The sequence below is a fragment of the Acromyrmex echinatior genome, chromosome 2 (genome assembly GCF_024713525.1).
Source record: "Acromyrmex echinatior isolate Ae372 chromosome 2, ASM2471352v2, whole genome shotgun sequence".
Lineage (NCBI taxonomy): Eukaryota > Metazoa > Arthropoda > Insecta > Hymenoptera > Formicidae > Acromyrmex > Acromyrmex echinatior.
In genome coordinates, this window is record NC_141853.1 from 13,637,654 (window position 1) to 13,660,072 (window position 22,419).

Below are 22,419 nucleotides of genomic sequence, written 5' to 3' on the forward strand. Positions count from 1 at the left end.
TTCCAGGAGTGTCCCGAGGGAGTAGTGCACGAGGACTCGTTCAAGGACATTTACGCGAAATTCTTCCCGCACGGCAGTGAGTTCCAATTAAATAACAGTCCACGTTTTTGCGTAATTAGTTAATGGCCATCCCTCATGCGAATTGCAGACTCCAGTCTCTACGCCCACTACGTGTTCAAGGCCTTCGACGTTAATTGCAACGGGGCCATCAGCTTCAGGGTAATTAAGTCTCTCTATCTTTCTCTCATGTAACATCTCTTTTTATTAATTTTAATTTGATATGACGCTAGTGTATACTTTTGCTTTCGAATGACAGCGTGCGACATGTATCCTCGTCTTGAAATATGTCGCGCATCATTTATGCGCGATAATTTTCCTGTGATAATCTCTTAAACGCGTGTACATGTATTGATGAAAGAAAGCAATTACTTAAAAGTTCTTAAATTTTATTTATTTAAATACTTAATTGATTGGAGACAAAAGTAGACAAAATATATCTTGTACTTTGAGAGAAAAGTTTTGTTTTTTTTTATTTATGATTATATGTACAATTGCATGGTAAAATAATTAGGAGCTCCATTTTTATACTGCTATAATATAATATACTCAGCACAGATATATGTCTAACTGTTGTATAACATATGACTAACGTACAACTAATATATGTTACATGTAGCATACATATTAGTTGCTATTTTCTATTCATAGATGTAACATTTGTAATGTAACATTTGTAATGTAACATATTTTACATTGTATTTTACAATTATAACCAGATCGTATAATGATTGGTATAATATTAGGTGTTGGAATTAATTCGTAGCGTTTTACAAGTGATGGGAAGTACTTTCATTAATGTATTTTTTAATGCTCATGTGAAATAAATAACATTCTTTCATTAAAAACGCTACGAATTAATTCCAACACCTAATAGAATATCAAGGATATTTGGTTAACTTTGCATCCTACGATATCAATTTAGACTTTCAATCATATTTGGATAAATAGATGACTTATAATTTGTGACATTTTCTTATTGTTCTCGTAAACTGTACGTGATATAATGTAGATAAAAGGTTTAAGCAAAAATTGTTTTAAAGATGTCAGAGGTTTTGCGAGTTATCGCCGTGTCATGATCCATTATTAATGCTGACGTTTCGTGAACCTTGCCATTCACTTTATCAGGAGCATACTGATAAATTATTTGTTTTTTAATTTATCCAATAATAGATTTAAAAACAAACAACTTTTATTTAAACCTTTTTTAAATATCACGAGAAATTAACATTACGAGAAAAATGTCACAAATTATGAGTCATCCGTTTGCATATCAAAAAGTTATTATTGGAGGTTTGAAATTAAAATTTTTATGATCAAACCCTGTGATAAATCAGATTTATCCTCAACTTATACGGTCCTATTTAAAGTTTTAGACTTAACCCAGATTTGTCCTGCGATAATTTCCGGAAAACCGAAATGCTACCGTTCAGACAGTTCAGACAGGCTTCGATAATAAATAAATATTTTTCCTTCATTTCAACCTTATTAGCATAAAAAAATGAGTATAAATTATATTATAAGTATAAATTAAATTAGATTATAGTAATTACAATCTTTTTTCTGTTAGTGTAGTGTAGAAAGTACAATAAAAAGAGCATATATTTTAGTTAAAGAAGCTATTTATTCAAATTAACAATTAATTACACAATAATAATAAATTTCCGAGTCGAAGTAATAAATGAACGTTCTACTTGATTATACCGTGAAACAATTCATACATTAATTTTTAATTTAGTACATTATTATCTGCTATACTCGGGTTTAGTTTAATTTCGCTCATATGTAGTTCAAGCCATGCTTAATTTGCTATGTATTTTATGCCGCGATTTCTGCGATATAGTTCTCCAATCGACATTGACGCGCGATGAATCTTGATGGGAAATTTCGGCGTTATACGACAAACGGAAGGCAAATACTGATGCATTTATGCGGGCGGGCGATGCACATCCATGTTTCGCGATAATAACGCGGCACGCGAATGGCTCGATCGTCGATTGCCGGAGTCGGATTGACTACCGCCAATTGAGCGGATCGTTTATCGGATGAATAATTAATCGTTTTTACGATAAATGCGGGATACGCTGGTATGTATCGGATGCAGAGGCAAATGCGCCTACGAAGCTATCTCACGGAGATCTCGCTGATCATCCGTCATTCCATGCGAATGTTGCATGGTCATTCGCGCATAGAGAAAATTTATTACTACCGCAAAGATGAGATTACTACAGCTTGATGCCGAGCATCAAGCACACGGTATTAAAGCTTTCAATGGGTCAACGCGGTACTCACGTGGGACGTGAACTCGGACATACCCGGATACTATTTTGACTAATTTCCCTTGTCGACGTTTTGTGTTATGTAGATGAGAAAGATTCTTTTTTGTATAATTGCAGGTTTTGTTTTTAATGTACATCCACGAGTGACTGTAGTTGCTAGATGTAAGCAATATTGATGATTCAAGCGTTCTGAATCAGTACTTCGTGAACTATAGTCGTGTCATGTTGGATCTGTCATGTTAAATTTCCGGAAGGGCTAGAGTTGTTAATGAAAATAGACGATTTACAATTTAAGCCCAGAAAGAAATTTTTTTGATCGTGCTGAATTTTGGACAGAATAGTCTTTTTAATAAAAAAACGCTATATATTAGATCATTTAAAAAGTATCCGCGGATACTTTTATAATATATACCAATACATTTTATAATATATATACACACACATAATGTTTCCGAGTTAAACTTAAAATATAAATTTGAAACTTCCAAAACCAAAATTTTCCTTTGAAAATTTCCTTACGAACGCTTCGTTTGAGATATTGATTAACATTTTTTTCTGCTTCGCTGGTGTCTTGGTTTTTTTAATATTCATTTACATCCGAACTATTTCTTCATTGTCCGTCAAATTGTGAAATTTCATTTGAATTTTCATGAAATCCACAAAGTAGACAGACGCTCAGACGCTCGAGAAGCATCGTCGTTCCACCGCGTTTCGTATTAAAGTCGCGCGACTTAGATAATTCCGGGGATTGCAGGACCTTCTGGTAACGCTGTCGACCCTACTGCGGGGTAGCATTTATGAGAAACTGAGGTGGACCTTCAAGCTGTACGACATAAATGGCGATGGTTGCATCACTAGGGGCGAATTGGGCGAAGTTGTGACAGCAGTCCACGAGCTCATGGGCAGACGGCATCACGCCGAGGAGGAAAGGAAAGCGAGAGAACAGCTGGACAGGGTCTTCAAGAAACTCGATCTCAACCAGGACGGTGTTATCACGATCGAGGAGTTTATCGAGAGTTGTTTGAAGGTATGTCTGGCCATGAAACTACGAGCAATAACTGCAAGTAGTAGATGGAAAGTATACAGGGCGTCCCTATCGTCGCTCCCATTTGTATCTAGTATCTTGTAGACTCTTTGAGATTGATGTACAACTGACTTTTTTTTAATGCCTTTGTTATCTGGGTGTCATACGCTCCCATATTGATGAATCAGACTATAATAATAATTTCAGTTTAATTAAAATCTGAATAGAAGAAGATATAGTGAACTTGGGACACTCTGTATGCACTCCCTTTCATAAATGAATGTAAAGTCCGAGACGTATATACAAAATGTCCCAGATCTGCCGGGTGTTCTTTCAGCCAGTTTCAACTCGCAGTTCAACCAGACTTGGAACGATTCCCTTTTTTTTGAATGAGCTCGTAATTTTCCATGTTATACATCGTGATGATTAATTATTGAATTACGTATTTCTGTAGAAATAATAGATTTTATATTTCACTGAGAAGTATAGATTTTATTATCCATTTATAGTCTTGAGAATTAATTTGGCAGAATCATTCGATATTAAAGATAACATCGTAGAGATGTTTTTATCAATATCAATATCCATGTGTCGTCAAGAAACTTTTCCGTAAAATATTTGTAATTTCTAATTCCTCGTATTCGATTCTGCGGTACATTGACCAGTATTATCATAGTTGATTTTTACATTTAAGAGATCGTCTTAAGTATAATATAATTTTAAGATACTATAAGCAGTATAAGCCAATCACGGAGCCATATTAGCATAAGACATTATTTAAGACAGTCTTAAAATAAGAACTGACTGTGAATATCGGCTTTCTACACAGGTACAGGAACGTACGAATTACGCTCTGACAATAAATGCACGTGAACTCACAGTGCACGAATGCAAGAAACAAAAATAAGGGCACCGAAGATTAATCGATGTTTATGGAACTTGCGCAAGCTTGTTTGTAGTTCGTTCAGTGCTTTTGTCGATAGCGGAATGATATTCCGGGCAAGTCGCGCGTGTCTCGATCGTCGCGCTAAGTTCTGAACTTTTGGAAGAAAAAAAATATAACAACGTGATTCTCAGTGATGTGAACTTGATTGCAGGACGATGTGATCACACGGTCGCTGGCGATGTTCGACTGCGCGCTTTGATCTCCGGCTAAAGACGAGCCTCCAGCAGCGGTCACCGCGACGCCGCCGACGCCGCTCTCGACGACAACGTTCTCACAATCCTTATCCCCGTCGCCGCCGCCGCCGTCCTATTCCCTGTTGCCGCCTATCCCGCCACCTCTGCCCTCTCAGCCGCCACCTGGTTACACCGTCCAGGATCAGGAGCTCTACCTACTCCTGGCTGCCCACTGGTGGAACCAACCAGAGGCGCCGCTTTTTTGTTGAAGGTAAATCTAAAGCTAGATTTCCCAATACTTTTTCAAACCGTTGAGAGTATTTTCTCCTTCTATGAAAAATCAAAGATGTTAGGAATAATTAGAGAATGTGAAGCGCGCCAATCCAACGATAGATCTCTCGTAGAATTTGAAGATTATTTCTTTCCGACGAAAATTTGTTTAGAGAATGATATCTTTGTTGAATCTTTTTCAATATTATCTCATCAACTCAAGAATTGAATTACCTAAATGTTAAAATGTACGTAACTGATTGTTTTATCTTTCTATATTGCTTCTATTTTTATTTTGTTGTAACTTTTGTGTTTCTTTTTTTAATATTTTCTTTAAATTTTTTTTTCCTCGATCGAAGCCTCTTATGATTCAATACTTTAATTTTCTTCTTTTAGGGCAATGCGATAATACGGCTCCTAGCAACGTAGAATAGCAATCGAGCAATTCTAAATCTGTAGAATCGAAGAGCGGATTTTCCAGCATCTTGTTGCCTCTTCGTTTTCTGCAAAACGTTACGCAAGCAGTACGAGGATACGTTGTAAGATGTTGTTCTTGATCTCGTCGAACGGAACTTAGCAAAGACTCCATTGCCATTTCGATAACAACACATGGAAAACGAAGAGACCGTTTCATCTACATGGACATGATCCCGTGACGATCGCCGGATATTTTGGCAATCATGGAAACGACAATTGGCGTCGATCTCTGGCATGATTTTAGCGAAGTTACAAGAACTTGATTTAAGGTCAAACTGTATATTAATACTCGAAATAGGTACCTGGCGTAGCTCCTATATTATGATCTCTCGCGCTTTGTGAAGCATAGTGTCTAAGAAAAGGACGCCTTCGAAAGTGAAAAGATGCTGATCGAGGTTCGAATAAGATACGATCGATTTCCCTTTCTACGATTCGTCGCGAGAAGATTCAGTGATCAAAGAACCCTTCGTATCACGAATTTGTGCCAAATTTATGGGATTTTCAGACGACGACGACGACGACGATGATGAAGGAACGGGAGAAACAGCGGGGAAGGTGCTATATGCGTGGCTGTGAGATGGAAATTACAACACAAGAACAAGGATTTTAAATTAGTAAAAAAAAAAAAAAGAAAATACATCACTCAGGGGATGTCACATCCAGTTGCAGACGTTCATGTTATTTGCACAATTCTGTTTCCACGGTAGGTGCTAAAAACGAAAAATTATAACAAATCGATCGTGTGACTTTGCGTTACCAGGAGCATCTCTCATTACTCTTACGGGAGATCGTGTGATTCATTTGGAAACACATTTTCTCCTATACTTGAATATATCTTCTTCCTAATGATAGATTTTTTTTCCCCAATGTTTTGTGCGGTTGCATTAAAAAAGAATTTTCCGCGTTGAAAGAGATGAACTGAATTCTCCTTGTATATTATCATTTTACATTCAAAAAAATGTTATTTGTTTAAAGAAAAATGCATCATACGATTATACGTACAGAATACATCTCGTCGTTATTACGTTGTTTCTTGACAGCGATTCTCAGATGATTTAGAGACCCTGTATAATGTAATACACGCAAATTGACTTTTCTATCGTCTATCGTTTGATTCAAGCACTCCGCATAATTGTTACATTCGTTAATTTTTGTTCTATTCTCCGATTACGACCATTTATTATGAACGCGTGGTCGTGACAATTGTGCATCGTGAAGATAAGGCAGGATTGATTTAAACCGTTCTATTTACGTAGAACGTGGATCGCAGGTCGCAAATAGATGCAGCGTGACGTATTTCCGGTTGCGGGATGCAGGACGCAGGACGTGAAGTTGAAGTTTATCCAACTTTACTGCGTTCTACGTCCTGCAATCTATAAAGCTGGATCTTGTGTACCACGCAGAACGAGGTCGCAGGTCACAAGACTTAGTAACTAATTTAATGTATTTTAATTATAATAGGCTGCAGGGCGCAGGAAGTTGGATGAACTTCAATTTTCGCGTCCTACGTATTGTAACTTGCGATCTATAATCTGAAATACGTTTCAGTCGCGACCTGCGACTTGCATTCTATACGTTATATAGAGGTGGCTTTATACGTTTCGGCGTGGCCATGCATCTCCCCCCCCAATTAAATTGTTAGTCACACGATCGTTGACGATCGTAGGTATCATACATATGTATTTTCGTTGGTAGGTTCGTAGGTTGACACTTCGTTGTACGCCCTTTTCTAGACCCAATCGATTCTAACGGGCCGCGCAGGCATTCAATATTTCTGCTAACAAGAGTGTGGTCAATTTTTCTATACAAAATGCATACCCTTCGGCCGATACTTGTTTATTAATAAAATCAATATATCAACTATCTCAATCTATGGTCAATCTTTTCCCCCTTTCGCATCGATGTTGTATCAGAGCGTACACACCGTTGCCTATCGGGCAAGTACTTTTGGTCTTATCAGTCTTATCAGTCCGTATTTTCCCGCCACTCTTTTCTTACGTAGTGATATAGTTTCGCAATATCTGCGTATCATTCAATCGTATATATATCACCGATATTGAAGCACTGACAAGAGATATTGATCGCCTGCGGACTCTTCGTGAGCGTTCATAGCGTGTAACATGTTGTAGGTGTACGTGCGTGAAGCATCGATTTTCTAATGTATCCGTTATTACGAGTCGTAGGCGTGCGAGTGTGCGGACGTACGTCAGACTATCTAAAGTAGCGGAAGCCTGAGCGGCGATTTATGGGATTATCAAAATCGATTACAATGAAACACCAAAGCTACCGTAGTTAGCTATTACTTAAGTAAACAAGAATAATAATATGGTACGATTTATATATATATATATATATATATATATATATATATATATACACATGTAATTTTTAGGATAAATTCGATTAAGTGCGCGATTGGGGAAAATTCAGTCGTTCTCGGAAAATGCACACTGTCTCTCTCTCTCTCTCTCTCTCTCGTCGATACGCTCTATACAGAAAAACGCGCGCAACGCGATAACAATCCACACGTACCCCTTTGGAAATATTGTTTGTCACCGTTGATGATTCGTATCAAGCTGGGTCCAGGACCGTCGTTGATTGGTCGCGTCGTTGATTGCGATTAATAGTCGTGAAGCGACTATTAATCGCGCGCGGTTTTCCTCCTTGGGAGGAAGTATCGTCGCTGAATGATGGGACGAGCACTTTCGCCGCGGTGGCTTTCACAGGAATTAGGAACACGCGTGTTGCTAGGCTACGCCCTATGATTACGCGTGCGTTTCTATAACGACTAATCAACGACTTAATAACGGCGAAATCGCAGATTCTATCGTAATGGAATCTTGATTCCACCATAGATTCTATTCTACTATGATGTAAAATTATAGGATGTAAAAAGATCAGGTGTAATATTGCGCATAATGATGATTTGAGACAAATTTCTGACTGGTTGGAGGGAAATTTCTAATGGCGGCTTTATATCAATACTTAAAATTTGGGGCCAATTTCTGATTGGTCACGAATGTCGGTTATTACTTGAAACTGATTTAAAGCGTTTACCTGATCTTTTTACGTCATGGGTTCTACATTTTATTGCGGTCGAATGCGGGGTAGCTAAGCTCTTGAGTTATGTTGGATCTGTATAAGACACAGGGTCTCGTAGATAAGCCATCGGAAACTGAGAACACTTAAATATTAAATCTTATGAAGACTCAGGCAAGAGATTCAAACAAATTACGCTTGAATAAGTCAAAATGAAGCTCAAATTTTTGCTTTAAATTCAGACAGTTTGAAATTAACGGTTGATTTTAAGGTTGGTGATTGATCAGTTCGAAGATTTGGCTGTTCGGGCCATGCTCGGACATCACTAAACGTTAGAACCAAAATAATAATAATTGTTACAAAAAATAAATTTTTGTTTGTTCCAGATTAGACCTGTGAGAATAATTTGAATTGTTCGATCGTACAAAAATTCTGAACGTTAGTATTACATTTTTGAATTTGAGGGACGTACTTAAGTATTTCCCTTGAATTCGAAGATGTAAAGAAAAAATTTACAAAACATGATTCAAATGACTCCACGAAAGAATAAAATAGTAGTTCCTTTCCTTTCTTTTTCTTATTTTTTTCTTTAATTTGATCTCTTATAATTCCCTTTATAATTCTTTTGTTTTCCCAATACTAATCTTATGTAGAGATGCTGTACCTCGAGTATATAGAGCCGCTGTATTGTTTGTGATTGTATTTAGTAAAAACCAAGAAGCTATCACCATCAATTAAGTGTCAGGACCGAACCTGGAATGAAGGCGTGCATACAATGCTAGTCATTAATCTGCGAACGCTTACAGGAAGTTGTAAAAAATGAAAAAAGGTCGATCCATAACAACTTCTTTTAACAGTTTTTTTCAACTAACGATGCGTTAATTTATATTAGAAAGAAATTATTTAATGTACAAAATTGTATACAAAGCTATATAAATTATTACTTTTTATGTACATAAATTGCTTTTATGACGAACACTCGATACTCCGCAAGCGTTGCCACATTAATGGCGCCTTCATAAGCGATTGGGAGGATATAATTAAAATGAAAGAAGAAATCTAGCAACATTTACGCGCGCGATCAACAGTGCAAAATCGTTGCGATTATCTCGCCAAGTTAACGGAGGATTTATATTCGTTAGGATATATATGTATATGTGTATTACACACACACGCACACACACACAAACGTGTCGTATGTTTTTAAATTGGAGCGATTAATACCGTCCTGCTACTTCGAAATGTAAGCGCAGATTTGTCTGAGAGGAATCACGTTGATTACTTCAATTTGAAGATGGCGATACACTGCATTTATTATATATATATATATATATCTTCTTATGGTCTCGTCAATATATGTATATTTATACATATTGTAATGCTAGCCATGGAGATATGTATAATTAAATACGTTTTTTGGGAAATACTTATACGTTATATCTCTGCCAGCATATTGATTGATATTCAATATGCATCGTAAAATGTTATAACATAAATCGAGAATCGTGGGCATACGTTTTGAAATATTGAGCTGAAACTTTTCTAGCAGACTTTTGCTATATTTCCCACAGTCCACACTATTTCGAAATTATTTTAATTGCAAACGAGCAAGCATTGGACACAAATTGGCACCTCTCTTTGTTTTTGTACGTATCCTAATGGAAGATTATATCTATATGCGCATAAATTGTACAAACACGGGATGCCGTATATTTTTTATAAATTTTTGTTACTTTTTGCGAGGCACGAAATATTTTTGCAAAAATGTTTCTCTACACACACTCTTCGTGTAGTAATCAGTAATTTTTGCTGATTACAATTCTTCATTGAAAGAAAGAAAAGCACAAAAATTCCTAAGAAAATACTCAAAAAGCATATAAAAATGAAAATAATTACTAATACTTAGAAATATTCATGAACATAGATACGTGATTTTGATTTGAATATAATTGATCGCGCGTTGTTTGATGTTTTATAGTTAAAAAACATGCCTATGAATTATAAATTGGAATAACATAATCTTATACAAAGCAAAGTTAATTGAAATTTACTTTTAACTGTTATGTATACTAAGTAATAAATTCATGAAATAAATTGTGAAATGTTCCTAGAAAGATAAAACTTCATTATATTAAGCACTGGATATACGTTAATGGTAAATCATTTGGAAATAACAGAATAGAAACGAATATACAAATTATTTAGAAATCATATTGGTTCTAATGAAACTTCATATTTTTTCACACGAACGATAGGATCGCCGAATTTGCAAAATATCTTTTGACTGCAGAATATAACTTTAAGAGGCTAAAACACGATTAATTTCCATCGAAGCTAATATGAAGAGTATAAGAAATAAGGATAATTAATTGCAAAATAAATTAAAATTAATACTTAATTCACACAATGATGTTTTCGGGCAATAGCCCTGTGCCGAATCTTTAAAACTAGTGTTAAAGTAATGTCATATCACTGGCTCGATTGCGTGCATTTTAACAAATACGTTTTAATAGGCATATCTTTAATTAATATGCAGCGCTGATTTTTGCTTTGGAAGATGTGTACGCTTGAGATGGACCTTGACTGTGAAAACAATCGGACGATTGGATAAAGAATGTGTAACAAATCGAACCTATCACCATAAAAGATACGAGAGAAGGGAAAAAAATCGAAGGGGGCGGGGGCTATGAATTTAACTGAGCAACAACCTAGTCAATTTATTAAGATTTAGGAGACGTTAGATCTATCGTACGATACTGTAAAAAATTGCGTGGCTTTAATATTGTCGAAGTATTATTATTACTAGTTATTATCTCTCTCCTCCTCTCTCAATCACTAAGTGAGGGACAGTTTTAGCGAGCGCGGAGATGGTCTCCATCCCATTATGTACGTTTAACGACGTTGTAAACGTGATAGTCATGTAAATGCGCATAAAATAGTCGACAGGATCTATCAGACGGAGGCCACTGATATTCGAGCGAATTATTTCAACGTTCGAATTTGCATTAATTATCACGCCTATTATAATTAAACATGCATATAACTGTTACATAATTTATATATCTTGTTTCATTACGACGAAGCTAAATAATTATATGACTCCTACAGTTCAATTATATCATTTATCGTGTAAGAAATTCATTGAATTGGTTTAGGAAAAAAAAAAAAGAAAATTATTATAAGTAAAAAAACTTTGGATGTTATTTAAATTTTTATTTTATAATCCGACTTATTATTTTCTAAAATTTGTGATATTTTTTATTGATATATGAAAACAAAGTAGAGAGAATGTTTCACTTATTTAAATGTAGAAATACGTTGAAGCTCGAAATATCGGGATGGCTTCCAAATAATACATTCGTAATATTGCTCGTGAAAAGAATGTCGCAGTTTATTAAAATAGTTAATCGTTACGTAATATCACTGGTTATATTAGAAACGATACAATTGTTGAGCTTGGAAGCACTTTTTTATAGTGAAGTCACAGTTAGACTTACGATCGATTAGCGAGATCCTTCCTCGGGCTCGAATCTGTTACTCTTTATAGTGATAATACAAAATGCATTACTACAGTGATTATGCAGAATAATGCATTAATTATATCTCATACTGCCAATCTGTAAATCATCATACATAGTTTCTAATTAACGACATCAATAAGTAATATCTCTAGTTAAAGATAGGATAGGAATTTCTTTTGGAACACTTTAACGAATCGTCGAATTTCTTTTCTCGTGTGTATGTTTTATTTCCGTTTAAAGATTATTCAACTTTTTAAACAGCACACGCATTTGCACAAATTTTAAAATTATTCTTATTCATGATTTTCTTTCTTTTATGAGGGCATTCGAAAAATTTATTAGATTGGATCTTTGTATATATTCTTGTAACTGATTAAATATATTTTATAAAAGAAAATGTCTCTTACATCTCGAAAGCCCTCGTAAATGCTTCGTAAAAATTATAGTCATTGCCAGTAATTTATAAAAAAACCTTACATAAAGGTAGATGATTAGAGATTATTAGAAATCATTTATAAAAGTTATGATCACGTTCACGTTTGTAGTAATTTGCGAAACAGAGACCGATTAGAAATTAGTCTAACTACCATTGTGATAGTAATAGGTTTTATAGTATGATGCAAAAGAAATTGTTCAAGAATTACAGTGCTTTAGTTTTAACTTTAGTTTTTTAGAAACGAGGAGCAAACATCAAATACGTCACGCACAAGATTCAGAATTAAATATCAATGTAGCTTAAACACTATTTACTGCTTTTAAATGATAAAATAAGTTGTAACAAAACAGGAAAAAGTTTTTATCATAATATCCCAGCAAATTACATGTAACATACACGTTAGTTGTAACTTCCCGTTCAACAATAAAATATAACATGAAAAAAATATAACATGTTAAATTACAATTATACTGTTGAATGGGAAATTACAACTTAACTTGATGTTTCCTGGGATGTAACATCATTATTTTCACATTTTATGAACTTAATTAAAAATTAATGACATTTATTTAATTTTGTTCATTTTAATGGATTCTATCTGATAATGCCATTGCAGAAAAATTTAAATTGTATTATATGTGTATGTATATGAATTAATCGCAAGTGTATCATTTTATTATATGTATTCTTATTTAGCTAGTCCACAAACTTTATCGCTTAAAATAGTAATGAAAATCATTGTTACTAGGTTTATCTAATTCTTGCAAAATGTTATCGAATTTGTTACACAAATCAATTAGTCGTGCTAGATAGACGCACGATGTGCAGATCACGACTGCAAGTTAATTACTTTACTGGCGCAATAAATTCGATAGTCTTTCCAATTGTTCTAACGCGTAAAATCGATTCGTTTTCAATCAAATCGTAATGAATAGAGACGACAGTGGTGTTCCTGTGTTATCATTCTAATTATATCTTAAGGCGATTAGACTTATTGAAACAAAAACAGATTGCAATAAGCGAAATATCATTGTATTGTTAGCGATTTTCCACTGGGGTGGTATATCAATAAATGTTAAATATATCAAATTAAAAATCCCGATCTTCCTGACTTTTCCATCAGATACTTAAGCCCGGTTTTTTATTATCTGATTATTTTGGCTTAATCTGATGTTTTATTCGATAAGGTTCATCTATGATGATATCATGGAATAAAACATTAAGTTAAGTTTAACACAAATTAACCAGATAAAAAATCGAGCTTTAATACAAGAAATTTAGATATAAAAATTGATTAATAGAAGTAGAAGTATAAAATGAAGACAATATAAAAAATGAAAGAGATTATGATGAGTAAGAATGGTGCAGTTTCAAACATGGTACGATTCTGAACGAAATAAAATTTGAATCTAATTTTTGAGATTCAAATTTGATAAAATCCTCTCATTATATGAAGACTATCAAACAGAAAAAAATCGAACCTAAATTTCGAAAATTGAATTTAAATCTATTACATTCAGAATTATATCATGTTCGAAATCATACGTTATGTACGAAATCGTATCTTATGCTGTGTGTATTTTTTTCGTACTTTTTTATTAGAATAATTTGTAATACTATGTTTACAATCACTTATATTTATTACGATATAAGTATAAAATTATAAAATTAATAAATTTTTTTTTCATTTTATGCATTATATTAAATTAAAATGTATCGACTATATATATATAATTTGCAATGCAAGGGGCATTTGTACATGCAGTCGAAAAAAAAGTCATAGTAGTTTGTGATAAATCAGTCAGAGCCATTTAGAAGTCTCGAAAGATTGTACGCCTTCAGTTCTCAGTCGATTAAGAATAGGTCGATATATATCAGGCGTAAAAGGCAGCACCATTCCACGTTGTTGAATTTCTCCTAAATAAAATTAGGAAAATTATTATAAAAACATTGGAATAAACTTGATTGAATATTCAATTATGATACATATTACATGATTTACAATTTATGAATTAAATTAGTATATAATTAAATTAGCATAATTAAATTAGTATATAATAATTAGTATGAATTAAATTAGTATATAATAATTAGTATATAAATCAATTTATAATGAAGTTGAATAATGAGATGAGTATCGGATACTTTGTGCGCAGAAGTTCACATATATATTTTATATATTTAAGATAAAAAATAATTTTCGTACGACTCGTTCTATAATTTTATTTCTTGACGTGTTTCAACGTGACTACGGTTTTTACGTTTTTTTCTAAATGAATTTATATTCTTATCCATTTGTCTTTTTAATTTGATCTTCACTAAAATTTATAATCATGATGAAAGATTAGAAATGGCATTGGAGTAAAGAATTCTACCTTAGTCTAAGAATGTAGAATATTCGCCGAGGAAAACTCAAAAGTAGCCGAATGTAGTCTGATTTTATTTTTTAACTCAATAAAATATATTTAAAAATTTTTACATATGAAGTATCACGCCATTATGCTCTCATTAAATAACTTTTATCATAAATTATATTTTTAATATCAAGAGTTCTGTTATTTTTTTATAAATCATTCAGATAAATATCCTTTTTTCAAAAATAATATTAAATATCGAAACTTTTGAAAATTTTCCAGAATCTGTCTACTATCTTTTTTTTAGTTTATCTTATATGTATTTCTTATCTTTTAGTTTATCTTACATGTATATTGTTAGAATTTATATATTTATATATTTTCTATATAATAATTTAGTCATCTAGACATTTATATTTTTCTTGACTTATGATTGCGGTACGAAAATTATTTTGCACGATAAGAAAATGTGATCGATAAGTGACAATTTTTAATAAAAACAATTTTACCTTAATTGAACAAATAATACGGAAAATATCAAAAGAGGATTACGAACCATCTAGAATCATCTTGACAGCAATAGCTGCAGGATAACCGACGGTACGCGCCATTGCAGAATGTCCAGATGCGTCTCCATAAAGCACCAAGTTGATTCCTCTGGATTCTCTTCTGTTATCTGGCCAAAGTATACCTACGTTGTGCCTCAATATCACTAGATCGCGCTCGTTTTTTTCAAAAGAGAGTTTTTTCGATAAATAATGCGTAAGCGTGTCCAGAGGAGTGTTTAATTTTAAGACTAGGTCCTCTTCCAGGAGACCTAGTTCCTCGATGGCTTTCACGCGCTCCCATGAGTTCATCCTTTCCGCTAATTTCTGCTTCAGGTTTCCGTAGAAGATGTTGTCGTTCGCCAGACCAAGCAAATTACATGCCAACACTCGCTGGAATTTAAGCGATGAGTAATCGCGATAGATCAATATTTTTCTTGTTTTCGAAATATTCCGCGAATATGTGAAAAAACTGAAAGCACGCACCCAGGTGATGTCTGGCCCGTTCGGATGTAAAATCGGATGCGGATTAGGATCGATTAAACCGAGCAATTGCAGGCCCAGTATGGTATCTGAAAATCCCTTGAACCTGAGCGTACCCCGCAGTACGGTATTCGCGTTTTGCAAACCATAGTAATCCCTGTACGTCGTACTGTCGCGATTAGGATAGCCTTCTAAGGCGAAGCCTGGGAGAAAGTCCAAATCCTGCACAGTAGACATCAAATCGCCGCCTCCCGCAATCTCTACTTCCTGCAAAGAAAAAATTATTTTTTAAATAAATCCTATTTATCTTGATAAAGGATATGAATCATTCTTTTTAGAGATAAATATAATACTTTAACGGCTCACCTGACCCTCGTGAAGATATTTCGCTGGCGACAAGGTATTTAACAGGACGCCTCGTGGAGACCAACTGAATTTATATCTCAGAGGATTAGAGGAACACTCCGGTGCGGGCAAACCGCCGCACCACGACACAAAGGACTCTATCTTTCCACCCGCTTGTCTCACATCATCGAAACACTCAATTGCCAAAAGGTGATCGATGCCCGGATCCAATCCAATTTCATTCAATACGGTGATGCCAGCCTCTTGAGCTCTGTCCCCCCCAAAAAACAATGAAATTTTGACTTATATACGTTTCTACTCTAATGTAAATTAACTTTAATCAATTTAGCTTACTTTTTATTTTTTTTTAATTCGTAGAACTAGAAAAAATGAAGAATTAATTGACCCGAGATTAAAATTAAATTACATCGAAACGGGTATTAATCTTTCAAGTAAACATGTCTGATGTATTGTGACGATAAATGATCTTTCTTTATTAAAATACGATTTTTTTATTTTCACCACGATTCTAATCACAACAAAAAAACAACAAAAGCATTATATTATAGATAATATTCACATAATAATTCTAGAAATTGTAAAATTTTATTAAAATGTATCCGTTGTATGTCGAATGAGACACGCGACGGTGTATTTTAGGATAAGTAAACTCGTTGATACTTACTCTTCGTGCAATGCCTTGACGTCATTATTCATATAGCTTGCTGTTACTAGATGATTTTTGGTTTCTATGCAAGCTTTGGCGATAACATGGTGCAACGAATACGGCAGAAGGGAGACGACTACGTTCGCCGATTTTATCACGTCGTGCAACGTATCAGGACGATCCAGGACGTTCAGAAAGACTGGCTCCACACCTGGGAATCGATTGGCCAACGCGTCAGCCTCGTCCTTCAATTGTGACGCCACTATCAGCCTTATGTTCTTATCCCTGTGCAAATACTCGACCAAGGGTGCGGAGACATATCCAGCACCGAGAACGACCACCTGTTGGCATAGGCAAACAAAAAATTTTAATTCCGTAATATCGTACATTTTAGCATTACAGCTTTAAATCTACTATTAGATTCTGACTATTAGATTCGTTCTAAATCGTCAATATTTTTGCTATATTTTACAATCAATATAATGCTTATGCACACATTTATAGATTTAAAAATTATTCTTATCCACAATTTTCTTTCTTTTACGAAGATTTTGCAATAAATTTTACAAATATAATCTTTGGCAAATATAATCCAAATTGCAGAATTTTTCGTTACATCGGATTGTTATTTAATTTGAAAGATACTAAATACAATAAAGATGGAAACGCGAAAAGTTTTACCGTTTTGCTCTGTTGTTCTCTGTTATCGGCTTTGTGCCTACTCCGTTGATTCATTTGTCTGAGTTCTTGGATGTATTCAAAATTAGGCGTCAATTTCCCATTGGACACGATAATGGCATCATGCACGGCAGGGCTGAAGTTGTGCTCATTCAACGGCTTTTTCGCGTCCGACTGTATGATGTCTAAAGCATACGGATATAAAAGATTGCCGAAGAAATCCGTTGCTTCTTTCGGTAGTTGCGTGGGCATATTGTCAATCGAACAAACGAGCACACCGGGGCCTTTGAAAGACTTCGTGTCCTTGTTCCGATCGGCATCGTACAGACAAAATGGTGTATCGATTGTCGTACACTCGTTCATGAATCTTATATGAAAAATTAATAATTGTATAATAGTAATAATCTAGTTGTATTAAAAGGAAAATAAGAAATAAATTAAAAAGTACAATTCATGTAATAATATATTAATAATGATAAAAATAATTAATGATATAATTATTTAATTAATTTAAAACGTTTAGAAAAAATTCATTTTCAACTTGTCCGTGCTTTGATATTATCATAAATTATTATTACATAATTATAAATAGTCATATTATTTAAAAATTATATTTCTGGAGGAATTTGCAACTATTAATTAATAATGATAAATTATATGATACATATAATTATGTGTAGTGCAATTTTAACTCATACAATGTACTTTATCATAGAATTTTATAGCCTTCGAAAATTTTTACGTTTTTCTTAATATTTCAAAGTATATATAAAGTACAAAAGTTATGATAATATCATAGGATATGAACATGACCTTATTTGTCACTTATCACTTTATTTTTAACTGACAAATGACGTCATGATAAGATTCTATAATTATTATGACTTAATATTATCTCTTATATCTATTTGGGTTCGCTCTCTGACGAATCCTTATAAACACGAGTACACGTACTCGATGCTGCCACCCGGATCCGCGGATATGTCGCAAATACCGAGCATCCTGTGCGGCAATGCGGGAGCGCCGACACTTATCGGCAGCCATGGTGTATTAGCGGGCCTGAGAAGATATTTTGCGTCCGGTATCGTCAACAACTTCGGCGAATCTACCGCCCAGTATATACCGTTGATAATCACCGAGGCATACGGTGCTATCTTTTTGCTGAACGTGGAGATGTACAACTCCGGATGCTGGTCGTACTCCTCAGGATCAAAACCGTCGCCCTCCTTCCTCTTCAGGTGATGCCTGCGCCGCACCTCGCAGCCGTATATCTTCGTCGTATCTGGAACCATTTGAAGAAAATATAAATACCGAGCATTGATAAGATATATTACCGTGATAAATATTTTTGTTTACTTTATGTAACGATGATAGATTCCACTCCTTGTGCAAAGAGTTTTATCACTAAAAAATAATAAAGAGTAATATATACAGTGATGACGCAGAGATTAAGATATGCCTCTCTATCACAAAGTTATTAAGATTATAATCGTATGAGAGATGCAAAATTTATTTTTTATTATTGCATTGGATCGCATTAGAACATTCTTTCTCTCAAATAAATTCAGATAGCATAATAACTCAATAACTGATCTGTTAAAAAATATTCATCTTCTTAAGTTGTTTATGAATTAATGTAATCTGTTCGAAATAAACTCAAGATTTCTTTCAAAATAAATTAAAAACTATCTAAAACTAATGCCTTAGCAATAAATCACGATACCCACAAATCCTTTGCATCTCTGAAGAAAATACCTGTGAAAGTCTCAAAAGTATTAATTAAAAAATATGTACAAATATATTTATATACATATTTGTATATGTATATGTTATCTTTAATAAAAGCAATATTTAATTTGCAAAATCAAAATACGATTTATTGTTATATACAATTAAGAAATAGAAAAAGAGAGATTAGGAAAAAAATACTTTTTAAATCTGAAAAAAATTTATAAATACAAAAGTGAATTAAATCTTTTGAGAATCTTTTTAGGAATACTTTTAGAACAGAAATAAGACAAAATGAGAATTCATTTCATAAGTTAGGAATAAAAAAAGAATTCTTTCTGAACTCTTCATTGTGTCTAAATATCTATTTCTCTTTAATATGCAAAGAATTTAATTATTAAAAAAAAACAAGTTTAATAATTAAAAATTAATTTGTTTTTAAAAACTAGTTGGTTTTTAAATTTTATAATATTAATAAAAAACTATTTTATCAAAAGTATATTGTGTGAAATGTTACGAAAACTATTCAAATATGAATATGTATAGCATCATTTTGTTCAAAGCTATTGAAACTGTCTGTTTTTTATACCAATACGGAATATTTAATATTTTAGTTTCACTCTAAAAGACATTTTCACCAAGAACTGTTCATCGGTTTTTGCACCATGTCTTTCAATTATATTTAAAAATTATATACAATAATTATAACTATTTTATTTCAAATGTCAATGTAATTGAAACCACAATAATAATATTACAGCCGCTGTAATATTTTGCAGTTTAAAGATTGCTTAAAAATCGCGAGGCAGCAGAACAAAAAGAGATAATTTTCGAATCAAAATCCGCGCAAACGATTACAATGTTTGCGAGAGGTTCAATGATTAAAAGTGATATTCAAGCAGAGAATCCAAGCAGAGCACAAGTCATTATAATATCGAAATGGTCCCAACATTATTATGAATCATTTTTCAATCAATGCTTCATTTTAACGTCATTTTGACGTTATCAAGACTTGTTCTACTTAGGTAAAAACGTTTCACGAATTGCGAAACGCGAACGACGAGTTTGTGAATTCCAACATACCGCCGTGTTCGGCGACTTTCCGTAACATTTCAGGCGGCACGTATTCGTGAGGCAGCTCTTGGAAGACCTCCTGGCCACCCTGGCTAACATTACCGCTGCCCGTGAAGACGAAGGTCAACGGGCCGATCGACTTCGGCATGGCGCCCAGAGCGATTTCATATCCTGCACCGCGAATCGCTTGACGTGCCATGGCTGAATCTCGATAATTATGCGCCGGTCCGATATGCTAATCAAACGATTATTGCGATTAATTAATTTATTAATGCAGATATTCATAATTTCTAAAGGATCTTATTGATTCGCGCTTATATATGTATCTTGATAATTGCTTAGTATAATACACACCTATATTGTTATAGTTATTTTTTCCACTACTGAAGGAGAACGTAGATAACAGAATAAATAAATTTTGATTAGATACCTCTTAATGCTTTCTTAATGATCTGATACTACGAATCAGATAACACTTATCTAAATTTGAATAAAATTTTACAAAAAGATAACAGAAATGGATCATTCTAAATTTGCATACGTAGTTTGTTATTCTCCAGCATAATAAAGTGTAGAAGGGAATCGTAACTTTTCTTAACACGAAAGCACAAAGGATACAAAATTTGTTGTTATCTTCTAAAATACAAATAATAAATAAAAATTTGAGCAGTAAAACTGTAATGTATTATTACGGTTTTAAAAAAATATCTTCTTTATAATAAAAATATAATATATTATAATAATATATTATATATTATTATATTATATAATATATTATAATAATTATATTTTATTTTTGTGAGTGAGCGAAATAAAGATTTTATTCTCACTCTTATTTTAATATCTTTATAAATGAAAACTTATAAACGTTATTCTTAATATAAACTTAATATAAATGTTTATATCAATTCAATATTTAAAAAACGAATTTAATGGAAATGTCAACGTTCAATTCATTGGAAAAGCTTCTCCAACATAAATCAAATACTTATAATTGTTTCTAAAGTATAAATACGCACCATAAATGGAGTATGGTGACCCAAGGCTAGCAATCTAAGACCTAAACCGTGGAGTATGTTCACCATACCAGCGACTCCGGCGTATTTGCCAAAAGCCACCACCCTCTGGCCATTTGCATCCGTGAGCTTTTCATAGTCCAGGAGACGTATATTTTTCTCTAGGATCGCATCCAAGAGAGGCATATTACTCTCCTGGGCCTTGATAGTATGCGAGAAAAAGCAGTATGTCTTATTGGGTATCAGTTGATCCACGGGTACTTGCTTGACGCCGAATATAACGGAAGCTGAGCTGATATCTTCTTGTAGCAAAGCGCCGGCCGCCTGGTAGACTTGGGCGGGATACGCCCTTCGGTCGCTGGGTTGCACAATCACCTTCACACCTGATCTGACGAGGCGACGAACGTTCGCCGGGGCTAACGGTGCTCTCCTCTCCCATACTGACTGATCTTCCCGTCTTATAGCTATTATCTTACCCTTAAGATTCTAAAAAGATTTGATGCAAAAGAACGCTCAGCTAATCAGCATATTTTATTTACAGTACGATAGTTCGTTTAAAAAAAAAATCTGTGTCTTTTGTCTTTCTTATTGATTTTTCCAGATAAATCATTTTATTCGAACCATTGGGTGTTTAATACAAGCTAGAAGTAACGGAAAAAAAGAGCAGATATTTTTTTTTATTCAAAGCTCGATTTCGGAAATTAAGAAAAATTTAGTTTTTCGGATGAATTTTTTTATTTTTTCTCTAATGTCTATTTGTTTATTCCGAGAATTAGCGATGTCCGATGTCGGCACAATTGATTAAATGGATCGTCACTGAAATGCCATGTGGAAGGCATTATTTTAAACGTAACTAAATGCTTACACTTATACATCTGACGTTATGGGTGAGAGCACGAGTTGCAGTAATCAACAGATGACGTGAATTACGTCCAGTCTTTATCAATTTTAACATCCGCATCACCTTGGTCAACGTTGATTTAGCGACTGTATAAAGATCACCGTTTCCGGGAAGAAGTTCCAATTCACCAGTTGAAACTAATTTGCAACGATCGCGTCGACTGGAGCGAATCTTGCTTGTGTTTAAATTGTGTATTAACTCGCGTCAACAATATACTGCTAAATCTATGCACTACACTTAATCACACGTACGTGTACTGTTTGGGTCAATGAAGAAGTCAGAAAGTATTACAAAATCCTCGATAAGCTCGAGCTATACTCTTATCGGCATCGTATGACCCTCTGATCATCATTGAAAGAAATTTATGGAAAAATCCTTGGAAAAATCTGTTTTTCTTCATGCGTGT

At 33.8% G+C, this 22,419-nt stretch overlaps 2 protein-coding genes across 4 annotated transcripts in view; one reads left to right on the forward strand and one right to left on the reverse strand.

Moving 5' to 3' along the window:
* LOC105151836 (A-type potassium channel modulatory protein KCNIP1) overlaps positions 1-5,861 on the forward strand; it is a 46,821-nt gene extending 40,960 nt beyond the window's left edge. For 2 of the 3 annotated variants that reach the window (XR_846867.2, XR_015544020.1), the window contains 5 exons: positions 7-76; positions 149-219; positions 3,091-3,363; positions 4,458-4,750; positions 5,146-5,861. Coding sequence is in view for 1 of the 3 variants with exons in the window: in XM_011065773.2 (XP_011064075.1) it covers positions 7-76; positions 149-219; positions 3,091-3,363; positions 4,458-4,505 (462 nt within the window). In the remaining 2 variants the exon portion in view is untranslated. Of the gene's footprint in view, positions 1-6; positions 77-148; positions 220-3,090; positions 3,364-4,457; positions 4,752-5,145 lie in introns of those variants that run through there. The other variant, XM_011065773.2, reaches the window with a different exon arrangement.
* Positions 5,862-13,465: 7,604 nt separating this feature from the next.
* On the reverse strand, positions 13,466-22,389 carry LKRSDH (lysine ketoglutarate reductase/saccharopine dehydrogenase). Its single transcript, XM_011065771.2, has 10 exons — positions 21,978-22,389; positions 21,116-21,598; positions 20,106-20,331; positions 18,249-18,576; positions 17,298-17,661; positions 16,635-16,957; positions 15,971-16,220; positions 15,608-15,871; positions 15,133-15,514; positions 13,466-14,139 (listed from the first exon to the last, which is right to left on the reverse strand). Exons 1-10 carry the CDS (start codon positions 22,071-22,073, stop codon positions 14,024-14,026), a joined length of 2,832 nt encoding a protein of 943 aa, XP_011064073.1. The 5' UTR covers positions 22,074-22,389; the 3' UTR covers positions 13,466-14,023.
* Positions 22,390-22,419: the final 30 nt, after the last annotated feature.

Excerpts from the sequence above, each read along its gene's own strand:
- LKRSDH (XM_011065771.2), bottom strand. The coding sequence starts at position 22,073 with ATGCGGATGTTAAAATTGATAAAGACTGGACGTAATTCACGTCATCTG. Across the intron at positions 18,577-20,105 it reads GAAAGTCGCCGAACACGGCG|ATACGACGAAGATATACGGC; the intron begins GTATGTTGGAAT and ends AAATGGTTCCAG. Across the intron at positions 14,140-15,132 it reads TGTCAAGATGATTCTAGATG|GAGAAATTCAACAACGTGGA; the intron begins GTTCGTAATCCT and ends AATTTTATTTAG.